At 44.0% G+C, this 27815-nt stretch overlaps 1 protein-coding gene across 3 annotated transcripts in view; it reads right to left on the bottom strand.

Annotated features, from left to right (window-relative positions):
• Positions 1-460: 460 nt before the first annotated feature.
• FNBP4 (formin binding protein 4) overlaps positions 461-27815 on the bottom strand; it is a 47654-nt gene continuing 20299 nt past the window's right edge. The window contains exons 9-17 of one of the 3 annotated variants that reach the window (XM_062196152.1): positions 27350-27471; positions 23263-23367; positions 21370-21503; positions 20207-20391; positions 11683-11993; positions 11034-11178; positions 9473-9819; positions 3130-3287; positions 461-1959 (exon numbers count right to left, since the gene is read on the bottom strand). In XM_062196152.1, the coding sequence (XP_062052136.1) occupies positions 1869-1959; positions 3130-3287; positions 9473-9819; positions 11034-11178; positions 11683-11993; positions 20207-20391; positions 21370-21503; positions 23263-23367; positions 27350-27471 (1598 nt within the window). In that variant the 3' untranslated portion in view covers positions 461-1868. Of the gene's footprint in view, positions 1960-3129; positions 3288-9472; positions 9820-11033; positions 11179-11682; positions 11994-20206; positions 20392-21369; positions 21504-23262; positions 23368-27349; positions 27475-27815 lie in introns of all 3 variants that reach the window. The other 2 variants (XM_062196151.1, XM_062196153.1) reach the window with 2 other exon arrangements.

Genomic DNA, 27815 nt, shown 5'->3' with positions numbered 1-27815 from the left:
GGGCGGGACCGCAGCCCAGACAATAGAACCCGGATTGACACTGGTAGCGGACCGCAAAGCCAGCCAGTGCTCAGCGTGTCCCCAGGGTCGCTTGCTCTGGGTAACTTCTGCTCTGGGTGCTGCTCCCCCAGCCCAGCAGTGTTGCTCTAGATTCTCACGAAGCCCCTAGCCAGAATGGAAAAAATACCGTCCACACTGAAAAACTACAAGGAACAAAGCGAGTTACAGCCACACGTTTGGACTAATCGCTACATTTCGGGAAATGGTGCTTCTTTCTCAACAGTTCCTAGAAGTCTGGAAAATCGTGAGGCAGTTAAGACAACAGCTTTATTCACTAGTTGACAGCCTTTAATTTATTTGCAGAAATTTACTCTATGCAAATAACAATTCTATGTACAAAAATGGTAATCCTGATATCAGCATAATGGTAAATAAAATCCAACACACTATCATATATGACACTGATCAGGTAAAAAAATGTAAACTATATGCATAGAAATAGACTGGAATAAATCCAAACAATTGTCTTTGGTTACCTTTATATATGAGGAAGACTGTATGTATATATTTCTTTTATATCCACCATATATTACTATTATAAAAAATGATAAAGCACCTTTTTTTTTTTATTTCCAAAATGTTGACTACATTACATCATTTCCAGGACTTAAATAGGTCAAACGTTAGCTAGTATTTTAGGGTACACGCTCCAAAAATTTGGGTCATATATATAGCACATGTGAGTGAGGCCCGTTTTTCTAATCCTGCCCCATGTGACGCCACACCCTGCTCAAGATCCTGCTGCTCTTCTTTTTCCTGTGTGCTGTTCTTCAGTGTTTGCTCAGGCCGCGAACCACGTTTGATCAGGAAAAAAAAAAAAAAAAAATTCAGACTTGAAGTAAGTCCTGGTTACATAATCATGGAGCAACAGGCTTAGAAGAGCAAAAGGATAACCAATCGGAAGTATAAAAAACCTTTATTAGTGCATATATACAAATTTACATGGTCACAAACTGGAGAAATATAAACAGCCTTAAAACACAATTTGCCTTTTCTTCAGTTTAAAGTGACTTTTACCTGATTGCGATACAACAGAAGTACAGAACACAAACTGCTTTTTAAATATTGGAATTTTGTGGAGAACACATTCACACACAGGAGGAGAGTGAGTCTTGGAACAGCGTAAGACAATGGAGACACATTAATAAACAGAGTGGCTCTTAGCACATTTACTACCACACAGTTGAGGGATAAATTCTCAAAATCAAGGATATGAACACCTGCTGCTATTGCTGCCTGTACTAACACTGAAATATGCTACCTAGTGTGTGAGATGACCAAGCTGCCAGTTCTATGATTGTGAGAACTACAGCAAGGCTCTCAGGACAAGGTAAGCCACAAAGAGCAGCACTTCAGGAGTGGCAGACCAGAGGAAGAAGTCAAAAAGAGATCCTGACAATCCCATTCAAGCAAGACAGAGTAAAGAGCTGCCTTCTTAATTGCACTTGTTTTGGAGTAGAAGTAAATGAGCTCTATTAGGCAGGATAATCCTTTACTTTTTGTCAATGAGCCCTCACCTAAACGTCCCATACTCATAGGCGCCACATGGTCTTCAGAGTGATGAGATTAATACACTTAACACACGAAGTTCTCCAGAATAAAGGCAGTCAGCTCAAAACAATTCCAATAATCTCTCCCATTAGGAAAACAGAAAAATCACATTTCACAAATGTGAAAAATGTATACGCATGTGCTCTTGCCCAGGAAATTGATATGCTCTCCACCATAACATGTATAGTTTATTTGACGATGGCTTTAAGACTCTGAACTGAATACACACACACATAAATTAAAAAAAATTTTTTAAACTATGTATTTGGAGCCATTTTCCTTCTCTTTAGTCTTGCTCTCCAATCCTCAGGAAGGGCTTCAAAATTAGCATTTCTTTCTGCCATGCCACTGTGAAAACAACAGACAGATTACTTCACTAGAAAAGAATGAAAACGTTTATATTCTAGCAACCGGAAACAGGGCAGGTCTTTGTAACAGCAGTTAAGGTGCCTGGGTCCCATATTGGAGTCCTTGGGTTCAACTCCAGGTTCTAACTTCTGATTCAAGTTTCCTGCCCATGTAGATCCTGGTAGGCAGTGATGATGGTTCAACTATTTGGGTTTCCACCATCTACATAATGCAGGAGATCTGGATTGAGTGTCTAGTTCCTGGCTTTGGCCCAGCTCAGTCCGATCCTGGCTTTTCTGGACATTTGAAAGTGGGCATTTGAAATCTGGGCATTTGAAAGTGAGTCAATGAGTGGGAACCCTATCTCTCAAATAAATAAAAATTAAAGTGGATCTAACATGTTTAAGAAAATGTTTCAAAGTTGTAAGCTTGGGGCTGGCACTGTAGCATGGCGGGTAAAGCTGCCTCCTGCAGTGCCAGCATCACATATGGGCGCCAGTTCCAATCCTGGATGTTCCAATTCCAATCTAGCTCTCTGCTATGGCCTGGAAAAGCACCCACATGAGAGACAAGGAAGAAGCTCCTGGCTCCTGGCTTCAGATCGGCGAAGCTCCAGCCCCTGCAGCTAATTGGGAAGTGAACCAGCGGTTGGAAAACTGCTCTTCCTGCCTCTCCTTTCTCTGTGTAACTCTTTCAAATAAATAAATATAAAAATAATAATAATAAATGGTGTCAGCTTAATACTGGTATATTCTCCACTTGGTCATGATTTTTTTTTTAACTTTTATTTATTTTCAGTCAGAGTTACAAGCTAGGTAGAGGGAGTTGTTCTTCTATTTGCTGGTTCACTCTCCAGGTGGCTGCAACGGTCAGGGCTGAGCCAGGCCAAATCGAGGAACTTGATCTGGGTCTCCCACATGGGTGGCAGAGGCCCAAGTACTTGAAACCATCTTTCACTGCTTTTCCCAGGCCATCAGTAGGGAGCTGGATTGGAAGTGGAGCAGCCAGGAGTGTCACAGTGTCCTCAGTGTCCACACGGGGGGTGCCAGAGTTGCAGGTGGCAGATTAATCCACTGTGCTACAACAGCGGCCCCTAAGGGCTGTGATTTTAAGAATAACTGTTCTAACACACCCACCACAACCCAGCCCATCTGTGATCTCTTGTTTTACCTGACCAGCTGCTGCTGTTTCCACTCTTCAATTCTCTTCTGTGCAGTTGATTCCCGATCTTCTTCACTGGAACTGGAGTTCTCCTCTTCATCTAGCTCACGCTGGATACTCTGCCACTTCTTTACCAATGATGGCATTTTGGTTTTACTTTTTTTTGCCTATAACAAAGGTCACAGGTCAGAAGGAATATAATACATAAATTAACGAAATGAGCCATTTACACAGATGAAGAACTTTCCCTTGTTCTAAAGAGCACAGACTTTTAAGTTCAAAAGAAGATTAACACAAAAATAAATACCATTGTAAGTTCTTCTCAGAAATTTCTACCAAATATCAACCAAAAAGTGCGATCAGGGCAGGCACTGTGGCACAGTGTTAGCTGAGCCACTACTTGGAACCCCTGCACCCCCTGATGAAGTGCCCGAGATTGAGTCCCACCTCTGCTTCTTATCCAGCTTCCTGCTGATGTGCACCTGATGGGCAGCAGATAACAGCTCAAATTCTGGGGAGACCCAGATTGACTTCCTGGCTCTTGGTTCTGGCATGGCCTAGCCTCAGTTCTTACGGGCAATATGGGGAGTTGGGGAGTCAACTAGTGAATGGAAGATCATTCTATCTGTCACTATGCTTTCAAATAAAGAAGGAAAAATGCTTGGCTCAAGATTTATAACTGTAATTGAGTTATTTTATGAAATCAGGTCCTTTAGTCTTCATATTCTATGTTGCCCTTATCTCATCTGCTCCCAAGTGTTTGGGTCCCTGCCATCCACAATAGAGATCCAGATGAAGTTCCAGGCTCCTGGCTTTGGCCTGGCCCAGTGCCAGCTGTTGGAGCCATTTGAAGAGTGAACCAGCAGATGAAGATCTCTGTCTCTCCCTCTAATTCTATCTTGCAAATAAGTAAATCTTTAAAAAAAGATTAAGAGCAGGGTCAGTACTAAGGTGTAGTGGGTAAAGCTGCCATTTGCGGTGCTGGCATCTCATATGGGCACTGGTTCAAGACCTGGCTGCTCTACTTATGATCCAGCTCTCTGGTAGGACTTGGGAAAAGCAGTGGAAGATGGCCCAAGTCCTTGGGCCACTGCACCCGTGTGGGAGATCCAGAAGTTCCTGGCTCCTGGCTTCCGATCGGCGCAGCTCTGACTGTTGCAGCCATATGGGAGTGAACCAGAGGATAGAAGACCTCTCTGCCTCTGCGTCTGTAACTCTGCCTTTCAAATAAACAAATATATCTTTTTAAAAAGAGAGATAAAAGAGCTACTACGTTAGACACTGAGAAGACCAATTCTTTTTTTTTTTTAAGATTTATTTATTTATTTATTTGAAAGAGTTACACAGAGAGAGGAGAGGTAGAGAGAGAGAGAGATCTTACATCTACTGGTTCACTCCCCAATTGGCTGCAACAGCCAGAGCTGCGCCAATCTGAAGCCAGGAGTGAAGAGCCTCCTCCGGGTCTCCCACACGAGTACAGGGGCCCAAGGAATTGGGATCATCTTCTACTGCCTTCCCAGGCCACAGCAGAGAGCTGGATGGGAAGAGGAGCAGCCGGAACTAGAACCGGTGCCCATATGGGATTCTGGCGCCTCAGGCCAGGGCATTAACCTGCTGCGCCACAGCGTCGGCCCCAGAAGACCAATTCTTATCCTCATATTTCTGAAGAGAAGAAACAGTGGGCATTTTCAGGTTGTGCTGTAAAGTTGCTAAGTAGGAGCTCAGTGGCAGGTGTGACCAAGTGCTATTCCTGTAAGCATTAGGGATGGAGGTCCACGTTGATTTTCCTGCCTACACTCAAGACAAATTTCTTGAATAAAGCCTCCCCAATATTGAAAAAATAAGTCTAACATTTTTGCTCTTTATAAAAATTTAATTATTTTTAAAGGAAAAGCATTAGAGAAAAGGAGAAAGACATTGCGTCCTTTGAGCCAAAGAGAAGAGCTTCGGGTCAGAACAGCTCTGGCTGTTGGGGCCAATTGGGGAGTGAACCAACAGATGGAAGACCTCTCTCTTTCTCTCTTAATGCCTCTCCTTCTCTCTCTGTGTAACTCTTCCAAATAAATAAAAAAGTATCCAAAAAAAAAAAAAAAAAAAAGAACATAAAATACAAAGCTACAGTAATCTGAACAATAAAATACTGGCACAAGGATCAATACATTAAAAATCAGTGGAATAGAACTAGATAGAAAAGAAATAAACCCTTATTAAGTATATGGTCAGTTGATTTTTTGACAATGGAGAAATAATTCCATTTTTCATAAATGCTGCTGGGACAACTGGATATCTACATGCAAAGGAATAAAGTTGCATTCCTTTCTCAAACCATATAAAAATAATTCAGCCAAAATCAATCAATGGCCTAAACTTAAGTGCTAAAACCATAAAACTCTTGAAACATAGAATAAATAAATCTTTATGACCACTATTAGAAACTATTTCTGGGCCGGCGCCGTGGCTCAACAGGCTAATCCTCCGCCTTGCGGCGCCGGCACACCGGGTTCTAGTCCCGGTCGGGGCACCGATCCTGTCCCGGTTGCCCCTCTTCCAGGCCAGCTCTCTGCTGTGGCCAGGGAGTGCAGTGGAGGATGGCCCAAGTGTTTGGGCTCTGCACCCCATGGGAGACCAGGAGAAGCACCTGGCTCCTGCCATCGGAACAGCGCGGTGCGCTGGCCGCAGCGCGCTACCGTGGCGGCCATTGGAGGGTGAACCAACGGCAAAAGGAAGACCTTTCTCTTTGTCTCTCTCTCACTGTCCACTCTGCCTGTAAAAAAAAAAAAAGAAAAGAAAAAAAAAAAGAAACTATTTCTGGTTATGACATCAAGGATGATAAAATATTTTTAAAGATTATTTACTTATTTGAAAGAGTTACAAAGAGAGAAGGAAAGGCAGAGAAAGAAAGAGAGAAAGAGAAGCCTTCTGGGGCTGGATCTGTGGCACACTAGGTTAATCCTCCACCTGTGGCTCCAGCATCCCATATGGGCGCCAGTTCTAGTTCCGATTGCTCCTCTTCCAGTCCAGCTCTCTGCTGTGGCCTGGGAAACCAGTAGATGGCCCAAGTGCTTGGGCCCCTGCACTTGCATGGGAGACCAGGAGGAAGCACCTGGCTCCTGGCTTCATATTGGTTCAGCTCCGGCCGTTGTGGCCATTTGGGGAGTGAACCAACCGTCTATAACTCTACCTGTCAAATAAATAAATAAATAAAAACTATTTAAAAAGAGAGAGAGAGAAAGGTCTTCCATCCTCTGGGTCACTCCCCAGTCGGCTACAACGGCCGGAGCTGTGCCGATCTGAAGCCAGGAGCTTCCTCTAGGTCCCCCACGCAGGTACAGGGGCCCAAGGACTTAGGCCATTATCTACTGCTTTCCCAGGCCATAGCAGAGAGCTGGATCAAAAGTGGAGCAGCTGGGGCTCGAACCAGCACCCAAATGAGACGCTAGCACTGCAGGCGGCAGCTTTAACCGCTATGCCACAGTGCTGGCCCCAAGGATGATAAATTTAAAATATGACATACTGGACTTCATCTAAATGTAAAACTTCTGAAAAAGACACACTCAAGACAGATTAAAGAAGGAAAAAAAAAGGGGGGGGGGGCACTATGGCCTGGGAAAGCAGAAGATGACCCAAATTCTTGGTCTGTGCACCCACGTGGGGGACCTAGAGGAGGTTCCAGGTTCCTCACTTCCGGATAGTTCCAGCTCTGGTCATTGCGGCCATTGAAGACCTCTCTCTTTGCCTTTCTAATAAATAAATCAATCTTTTTAAAAAAGGAAGAAAGCGTAGATCAAAAGAAAACAGTTGGGGCCAGCGCTGTGGCGTAGCAGGTAAAGCCACTGCCTGCAGTGCTGGCATCCCAAATGGGCGCCGGTTAAAGTCCCGGCTGCTCCTCTTCTGATCAGCTCTCTGCTATGGCCTGGGAAAGCAGAAGATGGCCCAAGTCCTTGGGCCACAGCACCCGTGTGGGAGATCAGGAAAAACCTCTTGGCTCACTCCTGGCTTCGGATGGGCACAGCTCTGGCCGTTGTGGCAATCTGGGAAGTGAACCAGCAGATGGCAGACCTCTCTCTCTGGCTCTCTGTAACTCTGCCTTTCAAATAAATAAATCTTAAAAAAAAAAAGAAAAGAAAAGAAAAACGAAGACAGTTGCATATCATGTAATAAGAGTCTTGTATCTATAATGTACATACAACTCTCACAATTAGTTTTCTAATTGTGACAACATAAGAACCCAATTTGCAGTGGGTATTTGGTATAGCCATAGGATGCTCCCAGCCCATCATTTGAGTGGCTGGGCTTAAATCCCAGCTTTACTCTGACTCCAGTTTACTGCAGATCAGAGATCTTCCCGTTACTCTCTTTCACTAAAAATGAAAATAAATAAAACAGGAACTTAACAAGTATTGCTCTACCTGAGTTCAAATCTGACTCCAAAAGAATTGAACAGGTATTCAAAGTGGACATGAATATCCAAAGTAGCACTTTTTGATTTTTTTTTTAAATTTTTTATTTTTATTTTTGACAGGCAGAGTGGCAGTGAGAGAGAGAGACAGAGAGAAAGGTCTTCCTTTTTGCTGTTGGTTCACCCTCCAATGGCCGCTGCGGCCGGCGCGCCGCGGCCAGCGCACCGCGCTGATCTGAAGCCAGGAGCCAGGTGCTTCTCCTGGTCTCCCATGGGGTGCAGGGCCCAAGGACTTGGGCCATCCTCCACTGCACTCCCGGGCCATAGCAGAGAGCTGGCCTGGAAGAGGGGCAACCAAGACAGAATCCGGCGCCCCAACTGGGACTAGAACCTGGTGTGCCGGCGCCGCTAGGCGGAGGATTAGCCTGTTGAGCCACGGCGCTGGCCAAAGTAGCACTTGTTAAGAGGTAGAAACATAACAACTATCCATTACCTAATGAGTAAACAACACACTGTGGCGCACACACACACACACGGGTGCTTACTCAGCCAGAAGAAATGGGGTCGTGCATTTGGCATGGCAGTTAAGTCACTGCCTTGGAGCGCCTGCATTTTGTATCAGAATGCCTGTCTCGAAACCAACCACTCTGCTTCCTGCCTCCTGGCTTCAGACTAGGCCAGCCCTGGGTGCTGCAGGCATCTGGAGAGTGAATCACCAGATGAAAGGCATAGATCTGTCTCTCTGCCCTTCAAATTTTTTAAAAATAGTAAATACAGACTATGTGCTATGTGGACAGACCTTGAAAACATGCTCAGTGAGGGAAGAACAAAAGATCACATATTGCATGATTCCATTTATATGAACCACCCAGAATAAAAAGTCAACTTGCAGGGGCAGTACTGTGGTGCACTGGGTTAAGCTGCTACCTACGACAAGAGGATCCCACACGAGTGCTGCTTTGAGTCTCAGATGTTCCACTTCTGATCCAGCTCCCTGTTAATGCACCTGGGAAAGCACTCATGATGACTCAAGTACTTGGGACCCATCACCCATGTGGAAGATCTGGATGGAATTCCAGGCTCCTGGCTTCAGCCTGGTGCAGCCCTGGCCAGTGTAGCCATTTGGAGAGTAAATCAGTAGATGGGCGATATCTCTTTTCAAATAAATATATAAATCTTTTTTAAAAAAGACTTATTTTACCAGAGCATTAGCACGGTGCTAGATATGAAATACAGTGTTTGGGACACAAACCAGCATCCAGTTGGGATGCAGGTGTCACAGGCAGCAGCTTTACCCACTAAGCCACAATGCCAGCCCCCAAATAAATCTTAAAAAAAAAAAAAAAAAAAAAAAAAAAAAAAAAAAACCAGAAAACAAAACAAGCTGACTTGTGATTCCCAGAAAATGGGAGATGGAGATAACAAGAGAGTGACTTCTTTCTTTCTTTTTATATAAAAGACAGAGTTACAAAGAGGTAGAGCCAGAGAGAGGGCAGTCTTCTATTCCATTGGTTCACTCCCCAAATGACCACAATGGCCAAAGCTGAGCTGATCCAAAGCCAGGAGACAGGAGCTTGTTCCAGGTCTCCCATGCGGGTGCAAGGACCCAAGGACTTGGGGCATCTTCTACTGCTTTCCCAGGCCATAGCAGAGAGCTGGATTGGCAGTGAAGCGGCGAGTCACTGCCTCGAACCGGCGCCCATATGGGATGCTGGCACTGCAGGCTGGGGCTTTAACCCACTGCACCACAGCGCCGGCCCGAGACAGTGACTTCTTAACGAGTACACACTGGTCTTTGGGGCTGATGAAACTGTTCTGTAACTAGATGGAAGTGTGGTTGCATATTCTTGTGAGTACATTATATGCTACTAAATTGTACATTTAAAAATGGGTAACTGTGTTACGTAAATCATCAAAATAAAATTTTAGTAAAAATTTTTCAAAAGATCATACCTTATCTTTCTTTCCCTTTTTCGTCTTTTCAGGTGGTGGCATTTTGGGAGCTGGTGGTGGTGGTGGTGGTGTAGGAGGAGGCGGCGGCGGTGGCGGCGGTTCTATAATGGCAGTGGCAGGCACAGCACCTCGTGCCTGAACTGGCTGCAATGAGGGAGCAGTAACTCCAATTGGAACAGAACATTCAGCATAACTCATAATTGCAGGTGCTGCTGCTAGTCCAAGGTAATTTGACTGCAGGCTCATTCCTCTGGTCTGATGACCCATTCCTGTTGCTGGATGGCTGACTGATATTGCCTGGTGTCCAATCCCTGTAGCCTGGTGTCCAATCCCTGTGGTCTGGTGACCTAATAGAGGAAACATAATACTTTAAAATGGACATTGTATCAAGACCAGAAGCAAGAAAAAAGAGGGACATCAAAGTTAGATCACTGACAAAATTATTCCTGTATACATTTTCCTTTAAAAAAAAAAAAAAAAAAAAAAAAAAAAGTCACTGAGGCCAGTGCTGTGGTATAGCAGTAAAGCCACCGCCTGCCTGCAGTGCCAGCATCCCATATGGGCACCAGAGTCCAGGATACTCCACTTCTTCTTCTTCTTTTTTTTTAAGTTTATTTATTTTACTTGAAAGTCAGAGTTACAAAGGCAGAGGCAGAGAGAGAGAGATGTCTTCCATCTGTTGGTTTACTCCCCATTTGGCTGCAACGGCCAGAGATGCACCAATCTGAAGCCAGGAGCCAGGAGCTTCTTCTGGGTCTCCCACGTGGGTGCAGAGGCCCAAGGAGTTGGGCCATCTTCTACTGCCTTCCCAGGCCATAGCAGAGAGCTGGATAAGAAGTGGAGCAGCCAGGATTCGAATCATCTCCCATATGGGATGCTGGAACTGCAGGCGGCAATTATACCCACTACACCACAGCGCCGGCCCCTGCTCCACTTCTGATCCACCTCTCAGCTACGGCTAGGGAAAGCAGTGAAAGATGGCCCACATCCTTGGGCCCCTGCACCTGCTTGGGAGACCCGGAAGAAACTCCTGGCTTCGGATTGCCCCAGCTCTGGCCATTGCAGCCATTTGGGGAATGAACCAGCAGATGGAAGACCACTCTCTCTCTGGTTCTACCTCTCTGTAACTCTAGCTTTCAAATAAATAAAATAAATTTTAAATACACAAACACATAGTCACAGAGGAGGCTGGCATCGTGGTTTAATAGGTTAAGCTGTTGTCTGCAATGCCAGCATCTCATATGGGCACCAGTTTGAGTTCCGGCTACTCCACTTCCAATCCAGCTCCCTACTAATGGCCTGGGAAAGCAGCAGAAGATGGCCCAAGTCCTTGGGTCCTACTACCCATGTGGGAGATCCAGAAAAAGCTCCTGGTTTGTGGCTTTAGGCTAGCCCAGCTCTGGGCACTTGGCCATTTGGGGAGCGAACCAGTGGATGGAAGACCTTTCTCTCTGACTGTAACTCTACCTCTCAAATAAGTACAAAAATATTTATGGCACCTAATACTGGAGACAAGGAAAGCAATACATCGAAAAAAGCATACTTTATTTATACTGCTTACCTGTGGCTATAGCTGACTGGCTATAGAGGACTGGAGAACTGCCGATGGTAGCTGATCTCTGAACCACTGCAGTACTCATTTCTGTAGCTTTTCTCTTTATTGCTTTAATGGAAGGAGAACTAGAGATGGTAGAATCAGCCGAACTCTGAAACACAAACATTCTGGTCAGCGGCTAAAGCTAAAGACCCTGGTTTAGCACACCTTTCTAACATAAAATTTGGAGGGGCTGGTACTGTGGTGCAGCGGGTTAAGCCGCTACCTGCAATGCTGGCATCCCATATGGGTGCCAGTTCAAGGCCCTGCTGTTCCACTTCCAAACCAGTTCTGTGCTAATGTGCCTGGGAAAGTAGCAGAAGATGGCCCGAGTCCTTTGGCCCCTGCACCCACATGGGAGACACAGAAGAAGCTCCTGGCTCCTGGCTTCAGCCTGGCCCAGCCCCGGCCATTGCAGCCATTTGGGGAGTGAACCAGCAAGATGGAAGCTCTTTCTCTGTCTCTCCTTCTCTAACTCTGATTTCATAATAAATAAATACATCTTTGAGAAATAAAAAAAAAAAAAAAAAAAAAAAAAAAAAAAAAAAACAAAAAAACCATGGAGTCAATTATGCTGCAGTCTCCATTACCATTCAGAATGTCAAATATTATTTACCTGGGTAGTTGCAACTGTGGTTTGTGATGAAGGTTTCAAAGGAGTATCCTCCTCTGTTCCTGGAGCAGGAGGTTCTTCACTTCCCTCATCCTCCATCTCTACCTCCTGGATCTCACCATCTTCTGCAGGAGGAGGTGGGGGCGGTGGGGGAGGAGGGGATTCTGGGGGTGGAGGTGGAGGGGGTGGCATTTCCAAAGGTAATGGTGGCTGAAGCACAGGCACACTTGACTGAAGGAGGGTCCAGAATGGAGTCAGTGGCATGAGTGATGAAGAAGAAACTTGCCCAGAAAAGGATTCTTTACAAAGAGAACCTATGAAGACAGACAGGAGTCAGGGAAAAACCAGGACAAAAACCTCAGGGTTTACATTCACAGAAATGCTCACCTATCCATAAGACAAATAGCAACAGGAACCTAGTACACCATGCAAAAGTAGTTTCAAACAGCAGGGACTAGCTCTCCCTCCCCTGCCTCCAAATTCTGACCCACAGGCAATTTGTCACTGAAATATTAACGAACTCAGTTCAGAAATAACTTCCCATGGAAGATAAATTTATGACCTTCAGTTAGCACTTTCCCTAGTTGTGTTATCATTCATGTTCTTTGGTCCAGATTTATGGATGAAAAACTTAATAACACATCAACTTAATGAGAAATTCAATCATCTAAATCTATGGTTTGAAATTTTAATTTCTGGTATTCACAGTTTCAATAAATACAACTAAAAGGCAATACTCTAGGGTCTTTTATTTCAAAAGCAAAGGAGTGAGTGAATTATGTACATCTGAAATACTGATTATTTTACTTTTCAGGGAGCTAGATAACTGAATGGGAATGAGTCAGAAATACCCATTCCAAACACAAAAATTCTACCCATTTTAATTAATCTGGGTTACCAGGTTTTAAAAATCTATTTGCAAGGTGCTCCTGTCAACTTGATCATTCCTTTCACATTTTGTGTAAATTATACTCACTTAGCAGAACACAGTAACCCAAGTTAGGATAATTTTTAGTTTTGTGATGAAAAATGGGATATTTAGGAAGCCAATCTTCAAATATTTTTTCAAAAACGGTATTTGAAGATGCAGAGGACCTGAAATTGCTATTACTGAAGTTTGAGTTAAGAAATTGCAGCTAAAGCGGTAGGATCAGTTTCTCTAAAATTCTGCAAAAGCCACCATTGATTACTATCCTTTCTGGGAATTACTGCTGGGATTAGCTTTTAAAGATTAGAGAAAATAGGAGGACATACTTACTTGTAGCCTTCCCCATCCCTCTTTATCGTCAATAGGGAAGTTTCACAATATATGGGACTATTAGATATATATCCCAGGAATGCTGAAGGGATTTTCTCCCTAAAAATCATAGAATTTAGGAGTAGAAGAGACATGAGAAATTATCTAGTTCAACCTCATTTTAAAGGTAATGAAACCCAGGCAGGAATTGCCTTGCCCAAGATCATACATATGTTAGTGGCCAGGCCAGAGAGAGAGCTCAAGTCTAACTCCTACTCTTGTGCTTTCTATTTTACCAAGATGTCCTGGTGAAATAGCAGGAGTCCAGGAGCTTTAGAAATCTCAAGTCAAATAATCTCACATCTCATGTAGTAGATATCCAGACGCAGTCACCTGTTAAATTTCATGGTCAAAAGTGGTGGGTTAAGTAAGGGCTCAATTACAAAAAGCTCTAGGGCAAGGAGAAGGCCATTATAGTACTTTATTCAAAACACAGCACATTAGTACTCAACAAGGTAAATCAAAAGCAACCAGAATCTATTTGGCCTTCAGAGTATTTACTTTTGTATTGAAATGGTAGATGATAGTGTCAAAGATTTTAGTAACTTGATTCATGTTGTTCCTGTAATTATTTTGACATATAGTTTATTGCTAAGGAAAAGGGCACTGGGATGCAGCTCTCCAGCTAAAAGAATCGAAGACTCATTAAACTTCTGTTTGAGGGGTGGGCATTTGACATAGCAGTTGACACCACTTGGAATGCCCGCATCCCACACCAGAGTGCCTGGGATTGTGTCCTGACTCTGATCTTAATTCTAGTTTCCTACTAATGTATACTCCGTGAGGCAGCAGGTAGTTGTGTCCCTGCCACCCACTGAGTGACCATTCGAGTTCCAGGCTCCTGGCTCCTACTCCTAAGCTATTGCAGGCATTTGGGAAGTAAGCCAGCAGATGCAAGATCTATGCCTGCCTGCCTGTCTTTCAAATTAAAAAACAAAACGCCTTTATATGTGGCCATATCTAATACTAACATATATATCACCTTTTAGACAAAAGATGTCTGGGCATGGCCAGCTAGCCTACACCACCTAATAGGCTGTTAAGATTATATTAGAACTAAGGCAATAGGGCCAGTGCCGTGTTATAGTGGGCTAAGCCTCTGCTTATGGCACCAGAATCCGTTATGGGCGCCAGTTCTAGTCCTGGCTGCTCCTCTTCCTATTCAGCTCTCTGCTATGGACTGGGAAAGCAGTACAACATGACCCAAGCGCTTGGGACCCTGCACCTACATGGGTGAGCCGGAAGAAGCTCCAGGCTCCTGGCTTCAGATCAGCTCAGCTCTGGCTGTTGCAGCCATCTAGGGAGTGAACCAGCGAATGGAAGACCTTTCTCTTTCTCTCCCTATCTGTCTCTAACTCTGCCTCTCAAATAAGTAAATTTAAAAAAAAATCTTTCAAAAAAAAATAAAACTTAGGCCCTGAACACTGAGGAATAATGACTTAAGGATTAAATTTCCTTCCACAAAATTATAGTAAGTAAATGTTAAACTTTATGATAATTTGTAGAATATAATGCAATGCCAATGTTTATGATGGTTGCAAGCTGCTATGCAGAGGAATTCAGAGGTTCAAGGTTAGCATAAGTTTCATACAACTTTCAGCATAGCTAATCAGAATTAAGTAAACTTTATGTCAATTCAAGATTGAACTGTACTTGAGGGTGTCAGGGTTGTGGTACAGTGGGTTAAGCCACTGCTTACATCAGTGGCATCCTATATCTGTCTAAGTGCCAGCTCGAGTCCCGGCTGCTGTGCTTCCAATCCAGCTTCCTGCTAATGTAGATGGAAGGCAGGTGGAAGATGGAAGCACTTGAGTCCCTGCCAACAACATGGGAAGCCAGAATAAAATTGCTAGTTCCTGGCCCGACTGGCTCAGAACTGACTGTTGCAGGCATCTGGGAAGTGAATCAGTGGATATAATCTCTCTGCCTTCAAAATTAAAACAAAACAAAACAACAACAAAAAAAAAAAAACATAAAAACTGTACTTAATAAATCTACCCACAAATAAGAACCATTTTTATAATATTTGAATCCCAAACTAAGTTTACTTAAAACATAAAAAGCTGTCTTAACATTGATAATTAACTACTTTAGCATCCCATTATGGGCACTGCTCTGAGACCTGGCTGCTCTACTTCCAATCCAGCTCTCCGCTGTGGTCTGGGAAGGCAGTGGAAGATGGCCCAGGTCCTTGGCCCCTGCACCCATGTGGGAGACCCAGAAGAAGCTCCTGGCTTGAGATCGGCACAGCTCTTGTGGTTACGGCCACAGCGGATGGAAGACCTCCCTCTCTCTCTGTCTCTCCTCTCTCTGTGTAACTCTTTAAAATAATAAAATAAATAAACCTTTAAAAAAAAAAAAAGAATACATTTAAGGGGCCAGCATTGTGGCATAGTGTGTAAAGACACCGCCAGCAACAGTGGCATCCCGTATGGGTGCCAGTTCATGTCCTGGCTAATCTATTTTTATTTTTTAATGATTTATTTATTTATTTGAAAGGCAGAGTTACAGAGAGGCAGCAGAGGCAGAGAGAAAATGAGAGGTCTTCCCTATCCACTGGTTCATTCCCCAAATGGCTGCAATGACTGGAGCTGAGCCAATCAGAAACCAGGAGCCAGGAACTTCTTCCAGGTTCCCCACACAAGTGTAGGGGCCCAAGGCCTTGCGCCATCTTCTACTGCTTTCCCAGGCCATAGCAGAGAGCTAGATCAGAAATGGAGCAGCCGGTGTCGCGGCTCAATAGGCTAATCCTCCGCCTGCTGCGCCCGCACACAGGGTTCTAGTCCCAGTCGGGGCGCCGCATTCTGTCCTGGTTGCCGCTCTTCCAGGCCAGTTCTCTGCTGTGGCCAGGGAGTGCAGAGGAGGATGGCCCAAGTGCTTGGGCCCTGCACCCCACGGGAGACCAGGAGAAGCACCTGGCTCCTGGCTTCAGATCAATGCAATGTGCCGGCCGCGGCAGCCATTGGGGGGGTGAACCAACAGCAAAGGAAGACCTTTCTCTCTGTCTCTCACTGTCCACTCTGCCTGCAAAAAAAGAGAAATGGAGCAGCTGGGACTCAAACCAGCACCTATAAGGGATGCCGGCACTACACAGCACCAGCCTCTACTCCACTTCTGATCCAGCTCCCTGCTAATGGCCTGGGAAAAACAATGGAAGACGGCCCAAGTGTTTGGACGTCTGAACCCATGTGGAATACCCCAAAGAAGGTCTTTGTTCCTGGCTTTGGCCTGGCTATTGTGGCCATCTGAGGAGTGAACGAGTAGATGGAAGATTCCTCCTCACTCTCTCTGTAGCTCTGTCTTTTAAATAAATAAATAAATCTTAAAAAAAAAGTATATTTATGTCCAAGGAGGATTAAAATCGTAGACAAAGCTTCAATTACACACAAAAAGGTTTGTAAGACTACAAGCTTAAAATTTTCATATCAGTGCCAGCATCCATATGGGCACCAATTTGAGTCCCAGCTGCTGCATTTCCAGTCCAGCTCCCTGCTAATGCACCTGGGATAGCAGAGGAAGACGGCCCTAGGCCTTGGACCCCTGCCTCCCATATGGAGACCAGGAAGATGCCCCTGGCTCCTGGTTTCAGCCCCGGCCATTGCAGCCATCTGCGGAGTCAACCAGCAGATGAAAGATCTTACTCTCTCACTTTCTCCACTCCCCCAGCCCCCATTATCTCTGCCTTTCAAATAAATACATAAATCTTAAAAAACTTTTAAAAAGACAAGCTTAAAGCAATGTGAAGATACAAATTTTTAACTCTTCAAAAACCTTTGGAGATATTTTTATTTCAACTAATAGACAGCCTTCCTTTACCTTCAAAGTGAAACTGCTTGGTATTTTCAGCCAAGAGGCTTGTGTAGCTACTTAAAATAAGAAACCTCACATAAAGTAACCCAAGTGCAGCAATATAGACACTTGGATATCTTCAAATATCACCCTGTCTTCAAAGACATGATGTTAAATTCAAATACTAAAAGAATGAAAAAGAATTTTAAATGATGTAGAAAAATAAACAGAACTTCAAAACTTTCCCCTGGATCTTCACAATGTAGCAATTTTTCTTCCTTAAAAGATGGTTTTAGTCACTACTGAGCCAACAAAGTCATATAGTTACTGTATAAATTCTCTTTATAGACTTAGAACAGTGATCAATATTGCTTTAAATCTCCCACAGACCTTGGTAAAAAATTTAGATTTTACTTAGTTTTTTATCATATGTTTCTAGGGACTCTCAACAAAGAGAAGTTTAAGAATATAAGCTGGTTTATCAGTGGCTCACTTCAAAAAAAAAATATTTTATTTATTTGAAAGGCAGATTACAGAGATAGAGACACACAGACAGAGTCTTCTACCTGCTGGTTCACTCCCCAAAAGGCGGCAAGGGTTGGGGCTGGGCCAGGTGCAGGCCAGGAGCTTCACTTGGGTCTCCCAAGTGAGCGCAGAGACCCAAGCACTTTCCCAGGCACACAGCAGGGAGTTGGATGGGAAGTGGAGCAACTGGGACTTGAAATGGCATCCATATACACTGCAGGAAGCAGTGTAACCTGCTACACCACAATTCTGCCCCTACTAGCAACAGGTCTCAATATCCACCTTTCAGAAGACATTACCGGCCAGTGCCGCAGCTCAATAGGCTAATCCTCCACCTTGCGGTGCCGGCACACTGGGTTCTAATCCCAGTCGGGGCACTGGATTCTGTCCTGGTTGCCCCTCTTCCAGGCCAGCTCTCTGCTGTGGCCAGGGAGTGCAGTGGAGGATGGCCCAAGTGCTTGGGCCCTGCACCCCGCGGGAGACCAGGAGAAGCACCTGGCTCCTGCCATCGGATCAGCGCGGTGCGCTTGGAGGGTGAACCAACGGCAAAAGGAAGACCTTTCTCTCTGTCTCTCTCTCTCTCTCACTGTCCACTCTGCCTGTCAAAAACAACAACAACAACCATATGCATCATCAACAAAGGGAGAAAACAGCTTAATACTTGGCAAGAACACTTAAGGGTCAGTAACTGTGGAACAACTTTGAAATATACAAGAAAGAAACAGTGACTTGGAGTGGAGTCACCTACTTCCAATCATTATCAAGCCTCTTCAGTTCATTACTAACAAGTAAACAATGATTTAAAAAAAAAATCTATTATTAGATATATCTATGGCACCCAAAGAGGGAGGAAAGTATTCAAAAGAAAATCTCTTTATGAAAAAAGAGATGTAAAATATCCTGTAACTTGAGAAAACATACTTCTAAAACATGAAGTACAATAAAACTACCTTTTGCTATGTTTTAAAATTATCACTGCATTCATAACGTGACTTTCAAGTGATCTGATGACAATTTCTAGGCTACTAAAGATTTCTAGGCTATTGGTGCATTACTAGAACTTTTATAATGAGATCCAGAAGCATTTATTTAGAATATAAGCATCATTTTAGTAAAGAGAAGACAAAATAATTCAGCTCTTTATATCACCAACAAATTTCCTATCTTATTTTTCAAATGTCTATTTAGAAAGCACTCCACAGATTCTAGCCTTCATGTCACTGCTTTAACAAACGGCTACCAGCTTCTACAGATCAAAAAGTTGCCCATCAAAAGGCTTCATTATTCCCTTATTCATCAATCCAACAAAGATGGACTTGGAAAAAATATATATATAATATAAATAATATATAATAAAAACATAATATATATAATCTTTTATTATAAAGTGGCAATCAAGTTGTAGCTCTTCTGAAGAACTAGTCATCATATAAACTATATATACTAGGATGTTCACAATTACTTTGTTTCTCTGAAGCTAGTGATACTTTCATAGAATTTCTCCATTTCACTTTGATCTACTAGCCACACTTCTTATATTAATACTCAGTGGAGCTGAGATACAAGGTTGCAGTATAACAGACCAGAAACAGGAGTTAGGCCTAGCGATAAAGCTGCGCACCACATTGCTGGTTAGGATGCCTGTGTTTGATCTCTGGCTCCAGCTCCTGACTCCAGCATCATGCAAATGTAGACCCTGGGAGGCAGCAGTGATGGCTTAAGAGGTTGGGTTCCTGCCACGCACAAGAGAGACCTGCACTGAGTTCCCAGCTCTGGCCACCTGATCAATGTGGGCATCTGTGCAGTGAATCAGCAGATGGAAGCATGTGCTCTTTTCTTTGCTCTCAAATGAATATTTTCTATTTATTTGAAAGACAGAGTTACAGAGGTGGAGAGGGGAGAGATAGATCAAGATCTGTTGGATCACTCCCTAGATGGCCACAACAGCCAGAGTCTGGCCAGGCAGAAGATAGGAGGTTCTTCTGAGTCTCCCACATGAATGCAGGGGCCCAAGGACTTGGGTCTTTTCTGCTGCTTTCCCAGGCACATTAGCAGGGAGCTGGATCAGAAGTAGAGCATCTGGGATTCGAACCAGTGCCCATATGGGATGGTGGCAATGCAGGCAATGGCTTAACCCAATGTGCCACAGTGCCGACCCAATAAATGAATTTTTGTAAGAAGGACTTTAAAAAATGAATAGTCCAAATGTGCTACAATGTGTAGGAAAAATTTCATTAAGTCACAGATATTGACAATTCTTGTTATTATACTTAATTAGCATTACTGTTTTAAATTCAGTTTTGTCTGTAGCATGATAGAATGGTTATAGGACAATCTTTTAAAAATTAAAATATACTGGCTTACATTTTCATTTCTTAAAAAAGATCTATTTATTTATTTGAAAGGCAGAGTTACAGAGAGAGGAGAGACAGAGATCCTCCATTTGCTGGTTCACTTCCCAAATGGTCACAATTACTAGGGCTGGGCAAGGCTGAACCCAGGAGCCAGGAACTTCTTCTGGGTCTCCCATTATAGGTGGCAGGGGCCCAGAAACTGGGGTTATCCTCTGCTTTCCCAGGTACACTATCAGGGAGCTGGACTGGAAATAAAGCAGCAGGGACTTGATCAATGCCCATACGGGATGCACACACTGCAGGTGGCAATTTAACTTGCTATGCCACAGCGCCAGCCCCATCTTTACATTTTCAAGTAGAGTATGACATATCAATAATATGCTGATTTCCAACCCGTCACTGCCTTAATTTCTTCAGTATAACTCATGTATTCTTTTAGTTCAACCCACTTCTTTCCAGCTGTAAGCTTATCGGCATTGTATAGATTTCTTTTTATGATAAATATAAGGCTTTTCCTCTAAAGTCTTTTTTTGTCCCATTAGTACAGGGTAAATATTCCTACCTGTAGAATTCTCAGAGGTTTCTGTAGAATTTGAATCAGCAGTTTTTTCTTTCAAGGTCGGTTTAGGAACAGTCTCATCTCTATTTTCTTGTGCTTGGCTTTCTTCTTCCTCCTCCTCACCATCTGGGAACTCCCACTGAGACTCGCCCGACTGTTCGTTTACATAGAAATATCGTCTATGATCCCTAAATTACAAGAAAGAAAACACATGTTTTAAAACCCATTCTCTGACAGAGACACTTCCAGTTTGGTCCTGTCCCAGGACAGCAGTCTGCTCTCACAGGGACGAACCTCTTCTTAATGGACTGCTATTCACAAAGGCAACAAAGAGCTTTGACAATTGAGGATGGAGAACCCAGGATAATTCAAAGCTATTTGCACTGCCAGCAGCTCTGTGAATACAGCCCTGAGCCCTCTCACTCCAACACAAGACTTTGAAACATCTTTCTTTTTTTTGTTTTTGTTTTTTGCCAATGCATAACAGGGTTTCAAGTTTCATTAATGAAGGGACTCAATCGCCTAGAACACTAATTTCCCTTCCAAAGAAGAGAACAACGAAGTTTGTGAAAGTTGACTCTTCCCCTCTTGGACCGTGGAATTCACATTTCATATTCTTGGTATCAAACACAGTGAAAGCTAAAGAGAGGGAGAGGATCTGGGAGCTGAAAAATAAAAGAGCAAAGATTTCAAATAACGAAAAAAAAAATCAAGAAAAGCCAAATATAAAAAGAAATGTTTTCATCTGACCTGCTGGCAGAGGATAGTAATCTTGTTCTTCATTCACATCTTCAGCCACGAAGTTTTCCTTAACTTCACCGAGGTTAATCAGGAGTAGTTGCTTCCAGAGGTCCTGTAAAGCGCACAGAGCTCTCGCATGCGCTTAACCCCCAAGCCCGCCCTACTCTGTGCACACTCTGGAGAGTAAAACCGGCTTTGTCCAATCTTGGGAAAAAATCCGTTACATGGAACACTGTAAACATTGCTTTGTTTCTCCAATGTGTGGCTGGCCAAGCTCTGGGCTGGCGGTGCTTTGCCTGCCCAGCACCGCTAACTGCAGCTGCTCTCAGTCTCCAGACAGGCTGTCATGTCCTCAGGTGGTGGTGATCACAAATCATGTCTGAGATGTCAAAGGTGAAAGGTGAAAAGGGGAGAAGAGTGCGTACCTGTCCCAGTGGCAGGACCAGCCTTTAGGTGTGGCGTTTATTTCATACTGTTTTAGTTGTTCTGCTGCATCCTGGAGTTTTCGTTTAAGGTAGTTTCCATTAAGAGCCCCTTCCCGCCAGTCTGCAATTCGAGTCTACAATCAGACAGAGAAGTCAGTCAGGAGACAGAAGTGAAAGGGACTTAAGCTTTATATTGCAAAATCATATTGTTATTCTCTGGCAGAAGGAAAGGAGACTAAAAGAGGAAAATCCCATCTCAGTTTCATAAAAACACTTCCACTGCAGACTCTGGAAAATGAAGCTGCCTGCAACGTATTTCCACTCTGCTAACTCTCAAGGACCTCTGAAAATGGGCAGCAGTGGTTTTGTCTTCCCTACTTTGGACTTTATTGAATTTGGCTCTCCAGTAATTTTTACTTGTTACTTCTGGGGGAGAAGGACAGATGGTTCACTCAGTTCAGTATTGTTAGGATTCAAAGTGAAAGGTTCAGTTCTTAAAGAAATCAGCCAGCTTCCCACAGCAGTTGCTTATCTAATCCTACCCTGCCATTTCATAAAGTACACAGCTTACAAATAGGACTCAGAAATTTTCTTTTTAAGTGGGTTTATGATGTTTAAACTATTTTTTTTGACAAGCAGAGTGGATAGTGAGAGAGAGACAGGGAGAAAGGTCTTCCTTTTTGCCGTTGGTTCACCCTCCAATGGCCACTGCGGCCGGCGCATCGTGCTGATCCGAAGCCAGGAACCAGGTGCTTCTCCTGGTCTCCCATGCAAGTGCAGGGCCCAAGCACTTGGGCCATCCTCCACTGCCTTCCCGGGCCATGGCAGAGAGCTGGCCTGGAAGAGGGGCAACCGGGATAGAATCCGGCGCCCCAACCGGGACTAGAACCCCGTGTGCCAGCGCCGCAAGGCGGAGGATTAGCCCGTTAAGCCACGGCGCCGGCATGATGTTTAAACTATTAAAAGTACTTTCAACATTACATATTACCAGATGAATACAACTGTGTTTGAAAAAAACCTAGGGGGCCGGCGCTGTGGCTCACTAGGCTAATCCTCCGCCTGTGGCACTTGCACCCCGGGTTCTAGTCCCATTTGGGATGCCAGGTACTATCCCGGTTGCTCCTCTTCCAGTCCAGTTCTCTGCTGTGGCCAGGGAGTGCAGCGGAGGATGGCCCAAGTGCTTGGGCCCTGCACCCACATGGGAGACTGGGAGGAAGCACCTGGCATCTGATCGGCGCAGCAACAGCCCTAGCGGCCACTAGGGGAGTGAACCAACGGAAGGAAGACCTTTCTCTCTGTCTCTCTCTGTCTAACTCTGTCAAATTAAAAAAAAAAAAAAGAAAAGAAAAAAATCTAGGGGCCCGTGTTGTGATGTAGTGGGTAAAGCCTCTGCCTGCGAGACCAGCATCCCGTTATGGGTACCAGTTTGTGTCCCAGATGCTCCACTTCCAACTAGCTCCTTATTGAAGGCCTGAGAAAAGCAGCAGCAGATGGCCCAAAGTATTTGGGCCCTGACACCCAGGCGGGAAACATGAACAAACTCCAGGCTCCTGGCTTCAGCCTGGCCAGCACTGGCCATTGTATCCATTTAGGGGATGATCCAGGGGATAGGAGATATCTTACTTTCAAATAGATAAACCTTAAAAAAAAATCTGTAGGTGTTAATATCCATGCTTTTCACAAGCATACTATTATATAAAAATATTTCAAATCTGTCATTATCTATTTGTATCATTATACTGTACTTAGGTATTGTAGTTTTATTTCCTGGGTTAGTAGTTCAAATATACATCAGTGAACATCTTTAATGTAGGACTAAAATGTAAACAAGATTCCAGTCACACAGCATTTCATTAAAACATTGGCTATTCATACCAAAAACGATTAAATTACCTCAGTCTGTAAAAGTAGTACATGAAAGTTGGAGATGGACTGTCTATTAATGCCTAAGAACTCAAATTTACTCATCAGGGTATTTGCCAGTTCTCCAATCTGAAACTGCAAAGAAAGAAAAAAAAAAAGGAAAATTAAAATCAATAATATTTTCTGTACCATGTAAATTTCTTCATTTAATGCTATATATGCTATAAATATAAGTCAGCCTATAAACAGTTTTCCTCAAATAGCTGCATCTAGTCACGTAGGAGATAAAAATTAGCAGGCGGGATTTGGCACAGCAGTTAAGATGTCTCCTGAGACGCTTGCATGCTTTACTGGAGATCTGAGTCCTGATTCCACTTCTGATTTCAGCTTCCTGCTAACACATACTCTGGCAGGCAGTACACAAGTACTTGAGTCTCTCCATGCCACATGGAAGAGTCAGACTGAGTTTCTGGTTCCTGGTTTTAACTTGGCCTAACCCTGACTTTATTTGGGAAGTAAACCAGTAGATGGAAGTGCTGTCTCTTGTGTTTGCACCCATGTGTGTATCTTTCCGTATCACTTTGCCTTTCAAATATATATATATATTTTTTAAAGATTTATTTGTTTATTTGAAAGTCAGAGTTACACAGAGAGAAAAGGCAAGGCAGAGAGAGAGAGAGAGAGAGAGAGCAAGCGAGCGAGCGAATGAGCGAGAGCCCTTCCATTAGCTGGTCCACTCCCCAACTGGCCACAATGGCCAAAGCTGTGCCTATCCGAGCCAGGAGCCAGAAGCCTCCTCCAGGTCTTCCCATACAGGTGCATGGGCCCAAATACTTGGGCCATCCTCTACTGCTTTCCCAGGCCATAGCAGAGAGCTGGGTGGGAAGTTGAGCAGCTGGGACTCGAGCCAATGCCCACACAGGATGCCTCCCTTGCATGCGGCTTTTAACACCTACACCAAAGTGGCGGCCCCTCAAGTATATTTCAAAAATTAAAATTAGGGGCCAGCGCCGTGGCTCACTAGGCTAATCCTCCGCCTTGCGGCGCCGGCACACCGGGTTCTAGTCCCGGTCGGGGAACTGATCCTGTCCCGGTTGCCCCTCTTCCAGGCCAGCTCTCTGTCTCTCTCTCACTGTCCACTCTGCCTGTCAAAAAAAAAAAAAAAATTAAAATTAGGGGGCCAGTGTGTGGCAAGTTAAGCTGCTGACTGCAGCAGCACCAGCATCCCATATGGGTATCAGTTCAAGTTCTGACTTCTCCTCTGGTCCAGCTCCCTGCTAAAAGTGCCTGGGAAAGCAGAAGATGGCCCAAGTACTTAGGATCCTTCTGTCTTGTGACAGACCCAGATAAAGCTCCTGGCCTCAGTCTGGTCCAAACCCAGCTGTTGTGGCAATTTGGAGGCTGAACCAGAGGATGAAGGATCTCTCTCTCTCCCCTTTCAAATAAGCAAAATAAATTTTAAAAAATTAGAAGTTTTGGCCAGCGCCGTAGCTTAACAGGCTAATCCTCTGCCTTGCGGCACCGGCACACCGGGTTCTAGTCCCGGTTAGGGCACCGGATTCTATCCCGGTTGTCCCTCTTCCAGGCCAGCTCTCTGCTATGGCCCGGGAAGGCAGTGGAGGATGGCCCAAGTGCTTGGGCCCTGCACTTGCATGGGAGACCAGGATAAGCACCTGGTTCCTGGCTTCAGATCAGTGCGATGAGCCGGCCGCAGTGGCCATTGGAGGGTGAACCAACGGCAAAAAGGAAGACCTTTCTCTCTGTCTCTCTCTCTCTCTCACTATCCACTCTGCCTGTCCCAAAAAAAAAAAAAATAGAAGTTTTAAAATATATTTTAAAACTCACATAAAGTGATAATGACAAATGGATTGTAAAAATAAAATGCACATCTAATCACACCATCATAATTCATTCTGATAAAACATGGCATTCGATAGTTAAAGTAGATTTTAATCTTCGTAAAACTCATAGAAAGAGATGGCAGAACTAGAATGGTGGTTGCCAGGTGCTAAAGAAGGATAATGGGGAGATGTGGGCTGAAGTATACAAGCTCAGTTATAAAGGAAGTTCTGGAGAACTACAGTATACTATGCTGACTACAGTTACTAATGCTGTATCATTGTATATTTGAAATTTGTTAAAGAGTATCAATGTTACATGTCCTCACCCCACACGCAAAAAGGAAAACTATGTGAGGTACTAGATAACCTACTGAAATGTATACATATAATAAAACACTGCATTGTAAATACCAAATATACTCTATTTTTACTCATGAATTATACTTAAAGATGGAAAAAAATAGGGCGGTCATCTGGCACAGCAGTTAAGATGTCATTTGGGATGCCTATATCCCACACTGGAGTGCCTGGGTCCAGTCCTAATTCCAAGCAGCAGGTAATGGCTCAAGTACTTGGGTCCCTGCCATGAGACTGAGTTCCTGGCTCCTGGCTTTGGTCTAATGTAATGCTAGCTGTTGTATACATTTGGGAAATGAAGAACCATATGGGAAATATCTGCGTATTTGTCAAACAAAATAAAACATCTAAAAATATCCCAAATAACTCCCAATCTTATATAAAGCTGTTATTTATCCATCAATGGTTTATATTAGCCACAAAATATAGCCTGAAACAAAATTAATTCTTCCAGTCCCTCCTTCATGGTTGTATACTAACTAGAAGAATACCAGGAGTTTTTCTTTTCTTTTTTTTTTTTTTTTTGACAGGCAGAGTGGACAGTGAGAGAGAGAGACAGGGAGAAAGGTCTTCCTTTTACCATTGGTTCACCCTCCAATGGCCGCTGCGGCCGGCGCACCAAGCTGATCCGAAGGCAGGAGCCAGGTGCTTCTCCTGGTCTCCCATGCAGGTGCAAGGCCGAAGCACTTGGGCCATCCTCCACTGCACTCCCTGGCCACAGCAGAGAGCTGGCCTGGAAGAGAGGCAACTGGGACAGAATGCGGCGCCCCGACTGGGACTAGAACCCGGTGTGCCGGCGCCGCAGGCAGAGGATTAGCCTATTGAGCCGCGGCACCGGCCTGAAGAATACAAGGGGTTTTTCAACAGACTATATTTAAATGGTCAATACTTACTTGGTCCAACCCTCCCCAGGATATTACATTAGCGATGCAACTGGAGGAGCTCACATTGTGGTACACCAGGTTAAGCCGCCACTTATAAACCCAGCATCCAATGCAAATGCTGGTTTGAGTCCCAGCTGCTCTACTTCCCAACCAGCTCTCTGCTAATGCACCTGGGAAAGCAGCAGATGGTGGACAAAGTACCTGGGCCCCTGCTATCCACGTGAGAGACCCGGATAGAGTTCTATGCTACTGGCTTCAGCCTGGTAAAACCCTGGCTGTTGCAGCCATCTGGGGGAATGAACCAGTAGATGAAGATCCTGCTTCTCTTCTCTCTCCACCACTCTGCCTTTCAAATAAATGTATCTTTAAAAAAGAAATGCAATTGGAAATAAATGTGGCTTTGTATAAAAACAAGCACTTCACACAGTGATTAAATCTGTGACTTTTAGTTTCTTCAGGGGCGGGCGCTGTGGTGGAGCAGGTTAAGCCACTGCCTATTGACAGTGGCATCGCAGATGGGGGCTGCTTCAAGTCCCAGTTGCTCCACTTCCAATCTAGCTCCCTGCTAATGTGCCTGCGAAAGTAATGGAAGATGGCCCAAATATTTGGGCCCCTGTACTCACTCACATGGGAGACCTCCTGGATTAGGCCTGGCCCAGCCCCAGCTGACACAGCCATTTGGGGAGTGAACCAGTGGATTAAAGATCTGCTCTTCAAACAAATAAATCTTATAAACAAACAAAAAAAGTTTCTTTAGTACTTCCTAGGTGGAGAAGTCATTATAATACTGATAAGCTATTTGATTTCAATGGAAGATTAACTTGATAGTGATAAGCAGTTAGAATTTATTTTCAGCATCAAATCAGTATTAGTCATTTAAGCCTTAAAAATGACCATTTCAACCTAACCAAGCAAAAGTTTTAGGTTTAGAGATAGTAAAAGTTATTTCTACTACTTAGTAATACAAAGTATTTTAATGGCTCGCCTTTTAAAAAAATATTTGTGAAATTCCATTACGTGATCTAATACACATACTTTCAAATCCTGTTCTTCTTCTGCTTTAGGTGCTGTTTGTACTTTTATCTTCTCTGAAGATTCTTCTATTTCCATCTCTTTGTCTGAATTTTCATCTATTTTTTCTGAATTTTCAACACAAACTGCTGCAAAAAAAAAAATGCAATTAAACCAAAAGATCAAGAAAAATATAGTCCCATACACATTTTCTTTCTTTCATATATATGTATGTGTGTGTGTGTGTATTTGATAGTCAGTTACACAGAGAGAACGAGAGGCAGAAAGAGAGAGGTCTTCCATCTGATGGTTCACTCCTCAACTGGCCTCAACAGCCGGAGCTGTGCCAATGTGAAGCCACGAGCCCGGAACTTCCTCCAGGTCTCCTATTCGGGTGCAGGGGCCCAAGGACTTGGGCCATCATCCACTGCTTTCCCAAGCCATAGCAGAGAGCTGGTTCAGAAGTGGAGTGGCTGGGTCTTGAACCAGC

This window comes from Lepus europaeus, chromosome 7, assembly GCF_033115175.1.
Source record: "Lepus europaeus isolate LE1 chromosome 7, mLepTim1.pri, whole genome shotgun sequence".
Lineage (NCBI taxonomy): Eukaryota > Metazoa > Chordata > Mammalia > Lagomorpha > Leporidae > Lepus > Lepus europaeus.
The sequence above is the reverse complement of the archived record's forward strand: the minus strand, read 5'-3'. Positions and strand labels throughout refer to the sequence as shown.